This window comes from Monocercomonoides exilis (genome assembly GCF_001643675.1).
Source record: "Monocercomonoides exilis strain PA203 chromosome Unknown scaffold42-869251, whole genome shotgun sequence".
In the NCBI taxonomy this organism is placed as follows: domain Eukaryota; phylum Preaxostyla; order Oxymonadida; family Polymastigidae; genus Monocercomonoides; species Monocercomonoides exilis.
The window spans coordinates 758,234-769,950 of record NW_027150587.1 but is presented as its reverse complement, the minus strand read 5'-3'; the positions used below and the strand labels follow the sequence as shown (position 1 = coordinate 769,950).

The 11,717-nt window shown below is 38.8% G+C and overlaps 3 protein-coding genes across 3 annotated transcripts; 1 reads left to right on the top strand and 2 right to left on the bottom strand.

The window, feature by feature from the left end:
- Positions 1-626: 626 nt before the first annotated feature.
- MONOS_13841 (uncharacterized protein) lies at positions 627-7,884 on the top strand (the record flags this gene model as incomplete). The annotated part of the gene is made up of 4 exons (XM_067866581.1): positions 627-716; positions 802-1,449; positions 1,707-3,486; positions 3,620-7,884. 4 exons carry the CDS (start codon positions 627-629, stop codon positions 6,958-6,960), a joined length of 5,859 nt encoding a protein of 1,952 aa, XP_067722417.1. The 3' UTR covers positions 6,961-7,884.
- MONOS_13842 (uncharacterized protein) lies at positions 7,517-10,551 on the bottom strand. The gene is made up of 5 exons (XM_067866582.1): positions 10,293-10,551; positions 10,136-10,245; positions 9,200-10,068; positions 8,825-8,993; positions 7,517-8,499 (listed from the first exon to the last, which is right to left on the bottom strand). The coding sequence occupies exons 1-5, from the start codon at positions 10,528-10,530 to the stop codon at positions 8,395-8,397; spliced, it is 1,491 nt and encodes a 496-aa protein (XP_067722416.1). The 5' UTR covers positions 10,531-10,551; the 3' UTR covers positions 7,517-8,394.
- Positions 10,552-10,706: 155 nt separating this feature from the next.
- MONOS_13843 (putative Calmodulin) lies at positions 10,707-11,717 on the bottom strand. Its single transcript, XM_067866583.1, has 4 exons — positions 11,678-11,717; positions 11,481-11,583; positions 11,150-11,431; positions 10,707-11,078 (listed from the first exon to the last, which is right to left on the bottom strand). The coding sequence occupies exons 1-4, from the start codon at positions 11,678-11,680 to the stop codon at positions 11,017-11,019; spliced, it is 450 nt and encodes a 149-aa protein (XP_067722415.1). The 5' UTR covers positions 11,681-11,717; the 3' UTR covers positions 10,707-11,016.

Sequence of the window (11,717 nt, the reverse complement as noted above, 5' to 3'; positions counted from 1 at the left end):
AAAATGAGAAATGTTCGTTCTAATCATTTCGTTTATAAAAAAATATGTGATAATCTTTTTTAATTTTTAAAATTAAGTCTTCAAAGTGAAATTTTCCTAGTATTTTCAATTTTCGAATGAATTCATTTGATCAATCAATAACCCATTCTATAACCTTGTTTTTTCTTTTTCTTCTGCTTTTTGAAAGCAATAGAGGGCATATGAACGATAAAAATAAGGCTGCAACACGTATACAAAGCGTGATAAGAGGATTTATTCAACGCAGAAGGATCAAAAAATTAAAGAAAATCGTCAAAAATCGAGATAATGCTTGCCTCGAAATTTATCAAACGGAAAGAGATTATGTGAGGGCAATGAAATATGCTATTGAAGTTTGCTTACACTCATTGTATTATGAAGTTTTATTATTATAGATTTATTTCTTTTTTTCGTTTCTGATATTTTTTTCTTTGTTCCAGTTTTTTTACAATCCAATGATGGAAAAGGCAAAAGAAAGCAAATTTCCGTTGAGTGAATCTGACATAAAAACTATTTTCAATAATCTTCCATCACTGATTCAAGTTAATGAATTATTTTTGCATGATCTGGAATTGAGGTTAAAAAATTTTGATTGGAAATCTATACGAATGCAAAATCCTCAATGGATGCGTGAACCTAAATTAAAGTCACAAGGATGGCATCCACATTCGTTGATTGGAGATATATTTTGCAAACATGTTTGCCAATTTAACTTTTTTTTCATTTTTGATATTATGAATTTTAATTTTGTTTTGAATTATAAATCATGACTTATAATTTCAGGCTGCAATGTTTAAGCCATATGTGATATACAATCAAGATCATGAAAAGGGTTCGTCTCTTTTGCGAAAGGTGTATGCCTCCAACAAAACCTTTCGAAAATTTCACGATGAATGCTGCCGAAAGATGGACGAAACGTTGGAAGAAGAGTCTCAACGTTATGTGCAAAAGATGCGTGCAGAGCGCGATGAGCGAAGGAAAGAAGGTCTGGACTTTCTGATCGACGAGGAGGCGCTGAACGACATGACGATGCTTCCCAGCCGATTCAGTGACTCTTCCCTGGAGTCTCTGCTGATGCGTCCGTGCCAGCGTATTCCGCGCTATCTGCTTCTGCTGGATGCAGCCATCAAGCACAGCGACTGGAGGAAAGTGCTTGACCCGTACCATCTGGGGGAGAGGGAGTATGAGAGGGAGCAGCAGAACGAGAAGGCAGAGGCAGTGAATGGAGAGCTGATGCTGCTGGCAGAGGAAGAGAAAGTGGGGAAGGCAAGCTCATTGGATGTGTTCTTCATCCACAACGACCTCCCTGTCTGCAGGAAAGCCCACCAGCTGGCACAGGAGGCAGCATACTTCATCAACTGGAGCATCCACAACAAAGCAGCCATGGAGAAAGTGATGGACATACAGACAAAACTCATTGAATACCCAGGGGTATGTGATTCATCTATGACATTTCTCTCTCTTTCTCTCTCTCTCTCTCTTTTTTTTTTTTTTTTTAATGACTTATATTTTTCTTTTCTTTTCTTTTCTTTTCTTTTCTTTTCTTTTCTCTTTCTCTTTCTCTTTCTCTTTCTCTTTCTCTTTCTCTTTCTCTTTCAAATCCTTTGAATTTGACTTCATTATTCTATTTTGTTATATTATAAATATGCATATGTATTCCATTTATTCTCTTCTTCCCCTCCAATCAGAATCTTGTCACTCCCACCCGCTCCTTCGTCTTCGAGTCCAAAGCCATCAAAATCAACCGTGATTCAACCTCTGTTCGCTTCCTCTTCCTCTTCTCTGACCTCTTTCTTGTCACCACACAATCCATCGCCTCTTCTTTCTTCTCCTCCAGCCATGCCAATTATCAGTTCCAGTGGCAGATCCCCATCCAATCGATGGAGGCAGTGGCACTCGGAATAGAAGGAGAGGAAGGAGAAAGCGATGCCATTCAGAAAGGGAAGCAGTATCCATATCTTCTTCTGCTGTTAACAAAAGATGCTTCGTATCTCTTTGCATTTCAGGAAGGGGCTGTGCTGAAGCAGTGGTTTGAGAAGCTGAATGAGACGATGAAGAACGCGAGGGAGAAGATTGAGAGGAGGAACAAGACAAAATGGACAGGGAATGGAGAGAAGAAGGAGAAGAAGGAGGAGAAGGAGAAGGATGAAGTAAATGAAGTGAATGAGAAAGGGTACAATGAGAAGAATGGGAATGAAAGAGAAGGGAGCAGAAGGAACACGAACAATAACAACAACAACAAGAAGAAGAAGAACACACCACAATCACAATCTCAATCACAATCACAACCCAATCAGAACATCTTCTTCCCTATTGCCACCACACATTTCTCAGAGTGCACTCTTCCTCTTCGCCCACCCGAGAAGCCGAAGCTGTGGGAGAAGGTGCTGGAGTCATTGAGAGTGGACTGGAGGAAAGTGATTCCGATGGACAAGAACGCAAAGAACAGGGCAAAGAGCGGATTGGATGGAGAGAAGGAGAAGGAGAAGGAGAAGGAAAAGGAAAAGGAAAAGGAGAAAGAGAAGGAGAGAGAGAAAGAGAGAGAGAAAGAGAAAGAAAAGCTTTTGGAGACGAGAAAAAGAAGAAACACTTTTGGAGGTAATTTTGGGGTGGCACAGCAAGGTGAGAATCTCTTTGCCTCTGCTTCTGCTGCCACATCATCTCCAACATCTTCTCCTTCTTCTTCCTCCTCCTCTTCTTCTTCTTCTTCAATGCCATCTTCCCCTCTCTCTCAGTCACAGACACAGACACAGACACAGCCAATGCACCACCACTCATCTACTGTCTCCCCCATCATCACTCGCTCTTCTCTTCAGCTGTCTTCCCCCACAAACACCTTCCCTTCCTCTTCTCCTCCTCTCCCTCTCTCTTCTCCTCTCTCTTCTCCTCTCTCTTCTCCTCTTTCCATTTCTTCTTCTTCTTCTTCCTCTTCCTCTTCCTCTCCTTCTCCTTCTCCTCTTCATTCAGCCAGTATGTCCAGTAGTATTCCTCCGATGATCCCAAAAACCAAGCCAAATATTGCCATCTCCACTCCTCTCAGGCAAAGCTCTTCTTCAAATGAGAATGCAACAGGCAATGAAAATGACACAAAAGATACTAATGAATCAACATCTTCTTCTTCTTCTTCTTCTTCTTCTTCAACTTCTTCTTCTTCTCAATCTCCTTTCTCTTCTCCTCTCAATCCTTATTCAATGCCTTCTCCCCTTTCTTCCTCTTCCTTCTCTTCCTCTTCTTCTTCCTCCTCTTCTTCTTCTTCACCAGGCACACTGTCAGTGAGAGAGCGGACGCTTCTTCTCCAAAAGAACCAGCAGATGACCCATCACAGAGGAGGCTCCTTCTCATCTGCCTCTCCTCTTTCTTCTCCTCTCCACTCTTCTTCTTCTTCTCTCGCTGGATCTTATTCTTCTTCTTATTCTGCTTCAATTGATGGTGAGGGTGATGATGATGATGATAGAAAAACAGAATTTGGTATGCTATTTTATATTTGATTTTATTTATTTATTTATTTATTACTATTATTCTATTCTTCTTCTCTTTCTCTTTCTCCTTCTTTCTCCTTCTTCTTCTCTCTCTCTCTCTCTTTCTTTCTCTTTCTCTCCAGTCTCTTCATCAGTGAGGGCCGAGTGTGCCTCCACTCAGTTCCAGTCTATCCGAAATCGACTGGGTGCACAGCTGTCTCAGCTGATGGGCACATCAAAGGAAGGGATGAATCAGAGGATGCAGTCACAGGAGAAGATTATGAGCAACACGATTGAGATGACGCTGCAGTTTGAGAAGGAGAGAGAGAGGGAGGAGAAGATGAAGAGAGAGAGGAAGATGGGATGTGGTGGTGGGAGGGTGAAGAGTATGAATCTATCAGGAATGGCTGGATTGCCTGCTGCTTCTGCTTCTTCTTCTTCTTCCATGTCTCAAACTATCCATTTCCCATTGAATGCTCAATTATCTTCTTCTTCTTCTTCCTCTTCCTCTTCTGCTTCCTCTTCCTCTTCCTCATCTCCTTCTCACTCTCGTTCTCCTTCTCTTTCCTCCTCTTCTTCTGATGCCATCAACATGTCCCACACAACTCATCTGACTGGAGTGAGGAAAGATATTTCTCAATCTCTTCTCTCTCAAAAGAATCTTTCTTCTTCTGCTTCTGCTTCTTCTTCTTCCTCCTCTCCCTCATTATCAGCCAATGATGACTTATTAACAACCACATCTAATTTATCTTCCTCCTCCTCTTCTTCTCTTTCTTCCTCTTCTTCCTCTTCTTCTTCTTCTTCTTCATTGAATGACCAGCCCAATGAAATCTCCTCCCTCTCCTCCACTCAGAACTCCTTTGACTCTCCCTTCTCTTGTGCCTCTGTCTCTGCCTCTCCTGTCATCTCTGCTGCTTCCTCTCCTGTCTCCTTCATGTCCTCCTCCCTCAACCACACTCACTCTCACTCTCACTCTCTTTCTCTCTCTCTCTCTCATAACAGCATCAATAGCAATAGCAATAGCAATAACATCAATAATAGCAATGGAAGTAGAAGAAAACTGTCATTAATCTCTAATTCTGCTTCTTCTCTTACTGCTTCCACTCCCATCTCTTCTTCTTCTTCTATTTCTTCTTCCTCTTCTTCCTCTTCCTCATCTTCAAATGATTCTCCTTTCCTCTCTGCAACAGCTGTCTCTTCTCAAACTGCCTCTCCTTCCATCACCCCTGTCACCACACCCACTCTCAACACATCTTCTTCCTCTTCCTCTTCTTCCTCCTCCTCTTCTTCCTCTTCTCTTTCTCCTTCCTCTCCTTCTCCTTCCTCCCCCTCCCCCTCTCCATCCTCTCCCTATCCCTCTCCTTCTTCTCCTTCGCCTTCTCTCTCTCTCTCCTCTGACAGCACAAGCAGAAGAGTCTCTTTGAGTGGAATGGCTCTTCCTTCTCGTCCTCCTCCTCTTCCGCCTCCTCCTTCGATGATCCCTTCCTTCCAGAGCACAATCAAATACAGCAAGTGGGAGAAGGAGAAGGAGAAGGAGAAAGAGATGAAGGAGAAAGAGATGAAGGAGAAAGAGGAGAAAGAAGAGAAAGAGAAAGAGAAGAAAGAAGAAGAAGGAGAAAGAGAAGGAGGAAGAGAAAGAGGAGGTGTAGAAAGAGGAGGCTATTTGGAAGAGACCGATTTGGGTGATGCAGACGATGATGGGGAGAGCTATGTGGGAGAAGAGGATGAATACGAAGAAGACTTCTGGTTTGACTTTCAGAGAGAAAGGAGAGGAAAGAGAGAGGAGAAGAAAGAGAAAGAAGAGAAGGAAGAGAAAGAAGATGATGAAAAGAAGGAGAAGGAGATTAAAGAAGAGAAAGAAGAAGAAGAAAAGGAAGTGAAAGAGAAGGAGAAAGAAAAAGAAGTGATTAGCCAAGTTATTCATCCATCTGCAATGAAAGCATCGAGTGTTCCATCTTCCTTTGCCTCTCCGCCGACACCTCCGCCATTCAATCAGAAGCTCATCTCAAAGAAGAGAGAAGAAGAAGATGATGATGATGAAGAGAAAGAGGAAGAATTGAAGAGAGGAAGAGATGTTAATGAAGAAAATTCATCATCATCATCTTCTTCTTCTTCTTCAGTCAATTCATTTGCAGATGCTGTTTCTTCATCCACACCTGTTACTCCTTCTCTTCTTTCTTCTTCTTCTTCTTCTCTTTCTCCTTCTTCTCCTTCTCCTTCTTTATTCACTTCATCTGACTCCTCCAACACTCTTCTCAAAGCAACTGCTTCTGCTTCTATTTCTTCTTCGTCCTCCTCCTTATCTTCCTCTTCTTCTTCTTCTTCTTCTTCCTCTTCTTCTTCTTCTTCTTCTTCCTCTTCCTCTTCTTCTTCTTCTTCCTTCTCCTCCTCTCCTTTTGCCTCTGCCTCTTCCTCCTCCTCATTCGATCCCTTTGCTTCTGTCGAGAGTGGAGCTGATGTCGTCCACTCTTCCACTCCTCTTCTCCCTTCGTCTGCTCGCATCACTCCTTCCCTCTCTCCTGCTGCCCCTCCTTTCTCTCTTTCTTCTTCCTCCTCCTCTTCTTCTTCTTCTTCCATTTCTTCTTCTTCAACATCTTCTTCTGACTCTTCTCATGTTTCTCCTGCCACCTCCCTCAATTTCATGTCATCCACTCTTCATTCATCATCCTCTTCTTCTCCGTCTTCTCCTTCTCCTTCTCTTTCTTCTTCTTCCTCTTCTCCTTCTTCCTCTCTCTCCACTTTGGAAGAGTCAGATGCCCTCTCTTCTGCCTCTGCTTCTCCATTCATCTCTCAAAAGCCTTCCTCTTTCTCCACCCCTTCCACTCCTCACCCATCTTCTCCTTCTCTCTCTCTCTCTTCCTCTTCCTCTTCCTCTTCCTCTTCCTCTTCCTCTTCTTCTTCTTCTTCCTCTTCTTCTTCTCCCTCCTCCTTCTCTTCTTCGTCTTCGTCTTCCTCCAAGCCAATGACCATAGCACAGCGTCTGGCTCTTCTCAACCAGCAGAGCGGAAGTGTCATCCATCTCAGCCACACTCTCAACGAGCCTCTTTCTCACACCCTTCGCCCTCCTCTCCCGAAGAATGCTCCTCCCCTCCATCTCAACCAGCACAGGGAGAAAGGAACAGAAAGAGGAAGAACTGATTCTGTTGCTTCTTCTTCTCTTTCTTCTTCTTCACCATCAGGTGCTCCTCCTCTTCCAACCACTCCTCCTCCCCGTTCTCCTCGTTCTCCTCTTCCTTCTCTTTCTCCTCCTCCTCTTTCTCTCTCTCCTCACTCTTCTTCCTCTTCTTCTTCCTCTTCTTCTTCTTCTTCTTCTTCACTCTCTCCCTCTCTCTCTCCCTCTCTCCCAATGGCAGCCACAATCAATCCACATCTCAAGCAGAAGAATGGCCTTCCTTCAAAACCTCCTCCTCTTCCCCCAAAAGTGCTGGCATTTCAACAGGAGCTCTGCCACACCCTCAAAAACGATGCCAATAGGAGTCAATGAAGATGATGCTGAATATTCTGATACAATATTATTCTGCTCTGTTCTGTTTTAATGTTCTTTTAATTTTCTTTTTTTTTTGTTTTATTTTGTTATTTGGTGGAAGAGATTTGTGCTTTGTTGGATATTTTGTTATGAATTGGAAGAAGGCAGAAGAAGAGAGAAATGTTAATTGATTGTTCTGTTGTCTTGCTGTGTTGCAATGTTTGTCTTTCTGTTTTCAATGACTGATAATCCATCTTCAAGTAATTCTTGTTCCATCTTCTTGTTTCATCAATCAAACTTTATTTTTCTTTTTCTTTTTCTTTTTCTTTTTTAATTTCTTCTTTTGCTTTTTCGTAAAAGTCAAAATGTGGTTGCATTTTTTGATCAAATAAAACTTATTCCATTTTTTTTTTTATTGTCACTTTCTGAAATCTATCTGTACAAAAATGAATATAAATTAAGCCTTTCTTTTTTATGTATTGTTTTCCTTCTTCTTTTTATTTTTATTTTATTTTTTTTTTCCCACAAAAAAATATTCTTTTTTTTTAACTGTTTGTTAGAAGTTTCTTTTATTTTTGTTGTCTAATTGTCACTTTTTTGTGTTGTGACCAATCAGAAATGTTGCATTAGAAATATGCATAATTCTTGTTAGTAACATCATCATCATTGTTATCATCATTGTTATGTTCTCTTCTTCAATCGTTTCTTTTCATGACGCATCAAAACGGTTGCTCCATCAGTAGTTTTATTTTATTTTCTTTTGTTTTTATTTTATTTTCATTTTATTTTCATTTTTCATTTGTTTTTATTTTATTTTATTTAATTTCACTTTCTTTTTCTCTTCCTTCTTTCCTCGTCTTCTTTTGACACTTACGGTTTGGGCTTGTAGAATTGATAATTCGTGTGAATACTTTCAATAAATGACTTATTTATTAATGACAATGTTGCTGTTTTATTTGCTTTGTCTTAAAGGTAAGTAAATAAAATAATAATAATAATAAATAAGATTTGTGCATTACATCCACAACTAACATTCCTATTGACAAATGAAGTGTGTGGATAGAACAAACAGCAACACGAATGGATCCAACGAAAGAAACACCAAATTAAAGAAAAGATTAGATAAGACAAAATCATTTAACCATTAAATAGAGAGGGGGAGAAAAAATAAAATAAAATAAAATAGCATGCCAAAGAGAAAAGATGAAGCAGAGAAAGTTCTGTGTTGCATCATTTCATCAACAATGGCATGTTTATAATTTGCAGATACAAATGGACAGAAAGAAGAGCATTCATTGAAGAGATAACTTCAACAAAACAGAATGAAAAGCAATGGCATTCAAAGAGAAGAGCCACAAAAATTGCAAGAAATGACAGCAAATGCTATTGCCATATTCATTCTGTTTGGATGAGACAAGAAATGATACGCACACACATTCACACACAGTACATTTACCATGACACAACTTGTCCTCCTTTTTTGCTCTTTGTTTTTGTTGAGCGCAGTCTCTTCATTGAGACAATGTGGCAGAGGAGATTTTGAGAGCCTCCACAGAACTTGGTTGGAAGATGGGGTTGATTGCAGAAATTAGATTGAAAAGAGGAAAGAGAAAATAGAAGAAAGAGAAGAAGTATCAAAATAAATACATATGAATGAATGAATTGATCAATCAATAAGAGAATGATGCGATGGTAGAATAAATTATTGGTATTCGCAATTTAACAAAAAAAAAAAAAAAATAGAAACAAAGCAATTCATTCAAAAACGAATAAATCTCATTAAAATAATAATAATAATAATAATAATAATAAATTATTCTTCCTCTCGTTTCATTTCATTTCATCTCATCTCATCTCTATCACTTTCATCCTAAACACATACTCCGAACACGATTTTCTTTGGGATGTTGGTGAAGCTGACAGTCTGTAGCTCTCTGGAGTGGAAGAAGTGAAGTGTCCTCTTCTTCAGATTCACTTCTGCCCCAATCAAATCTCCCAGGCTGATCGACTTGTTGCCACTGGTGGAGTTGCTGTTGTGGTAGCAGGGCCCTCTGAAATATATAAATAAAAAGATAGAAAGATAAATAAATAATAAAGATGGAAAAGAAGGAGAAGAAGAAATAGAAGGAAAAGAAATATTTTAATTATTTAAAGTGAAAATGATAAAATATTAAAATAAACAAATAAATATATAAATTTTCAATCTCTCAAAAACAGAACAACATAATAACAGCGTCAACATCACAATAGCACAAACGTGTAGTTCCAGTCCATCGAGTCGCTGTCGTTGCCCATCCACCCGCTGGGTTTCTTCCACGATGCATCAGCCACGCCCAGTGCAGTCGATGTGCTGGACGAAGACGTTGTTGCCATGTCAAACACCACCTCCAGCAGGATGATGCCTCTGCTGAACACTTCCTTCGTCACCGTCGTCACATACGAGGGACCCGACTTCGCCCACGCCAAATAGCCGTCTTTGTAGCACGTCTGAGGAAACGTCTCCAAGTCCAGCAGAGGGCGGATCTTCGTCCCTTTCACTTTCAGCGTCTTCAGCTTCGCATGCCTCTTTACCAGCGCCTTGTCAAGCTTGGGGAAGTCCTTTTTGCGCTTTTTCTCAAGTTTTTTGACTTCTTTCTCCCACTTCTTGTACTGCTTCCGTTCCTTTGAAGATCCCTTGTCATCATCTTCTTCTTCTTCATCGTCATCATCATCTGAATCATCTGAATCATCTTCCTTTTCATCTGAATCGCTGTCTTTATCTGAATCCGATACAAATTTGCTCTCAGAACTTGATTCTGCATCCGAGTCTGAATCATCACTTGACTTAGACTCACTTTTTCCTTTGCTTTTGTCTTTGGATTTGGATTTCTTTGAATGTTTTTCTTTCTTTTTCTCGCTCTCTTTCTCGCTGTCTTTCTCACTGTCTTTCTCACTTTCAGATGATTCATCTTTGTCTTTTGTTTCATCTTTGTCTTTGTCTTCATCTTTATCTTTCTCATCATCGGTTGTTTCCATTGCTAAACTTCCATCATCATCTTCTTTTTTCTTTGTTTCATCTTTCTCTCTTTTCTTTTCTGAATCATCTCCAAGAGATGAGTCGCTTGACGGTGATGAGCCTTTGTGTATCTGTAAAATTTGTTAATTTGAGAAATATTTTTTCTCAATAAGGATAAATTTGAAAGAAAGAACAAACTTGTTTAATAAGTTTTGTCAACCTAACTTCTGCTTCAAACAAATCTTTCATAGTTACAGGTCTGTCTGGTTCAAATGGTATTGGAACTCCTTCCTTTGATGGAATTGGAGCTTTATCAAAGTTTAATTAAAAAAATTTGTTTAAATAAAAAGCATACGAGCTAACTCTGCAAATGCATCCACTGCCTTTGATGCAGATTCTTCAGAAGCGCGTAATTGAGTTTCAAAATCTGATTTTAGTGTTGTGTGAGGCTTTTTTGTCAGTTCATGCAAAGCTGAAGCTGTATGTTTAAGAAATTCTGTAATTTTCTCTCTTTCGTCTTTCGGTATTTCCTTATAATCAACTGATAATGCGTCAAGAAGCTTGTCAGAATCTTTGTCAGATGATGAACTCATTATTGAATATTGCAATATTATGGGCATTTTTTCTTACGGAAGCAGAAATCATAAAACTCCTCTTGATGTCATATCGTATCTGCTCGAAATGATAATGAGTCAAATAGTTTTAACTTGACTCATGATACACGACCCACTTTCACAAAATCAAAAAAGTTTCAACAAAGATCACGCAATTTAGAAAAATTGAATGTGTTGATATTGTTATAAAAAACTTCATAATAATATTACTCAATGTTATGACTTCATTTTTGTTTATTAATTTTTCCCCTCTAAACAACTTGATTTTTTAATACTCCAAATAATTTCTGAAGATATATCTTTATGAAAAACCAACGTAAATAATGAACAAATAAAAAATGTTCAAATAACAACAGATTGTGGGAAATTGTTGCGTGATGTGAAAATATCATCAATAACAAATTAAACCAAAAAATATTCTCATAACAATGATATATCTTCGTCATTCCAAAACAATGAATTAAATTACTTTGACATCATCATTTTAACAAATTCTGCATAGTCAATTTGACCATCTCCATTAAGATCTGAAGAAATTTTTCAAAATGAAAAAGAAATTATTCTTGAAAGAAAATGCATCGAGATAATCATTTCATACCAGCTTCTTTAATCATTTCTTCGAGTTCCTGTTGTGTTAATTTTTCTCCCAGACTTGCCATAACTGATCGAAGCTCATCAGCTGAAATAAATCCATTTCCGTCTTTGTCAAATACTTTAAATGCTTCTTTAAGTTGCTCTTCAGTATCTGCATTGCTCAATTGTTTTGACATCATGACGAGAAATTCTGGAAAATCGATGGTTCCACTTCCATCTGCGTCAACATCTGCAATCATATCCTTCAGTTCTTGTTCAGTTGGGGTCTGTCCAAGTGATCTCATAACTAGAACAAAAAATATATTGAAGATTTACAGTTTATAATTCATTCACACCTGTTCCAAGTTCTTTTGTGGTAATGAAGCCATCTCCATCCTTGTCAAACAAAGAGAAAGCTTCACGGTAATCGGCAATTTGTTCTTCAGTCAATTCTTCAGACTTAGTAAAATAACACATAAATTTTTTTGAAAAAATGTAATTAATTACAAAATTGTAATAACAGAATTTAAAAATTCAAGAATGCACTCAAAACCATTGAGATCGGTTTGCAATAAAGATCTATTTGTTCCCAT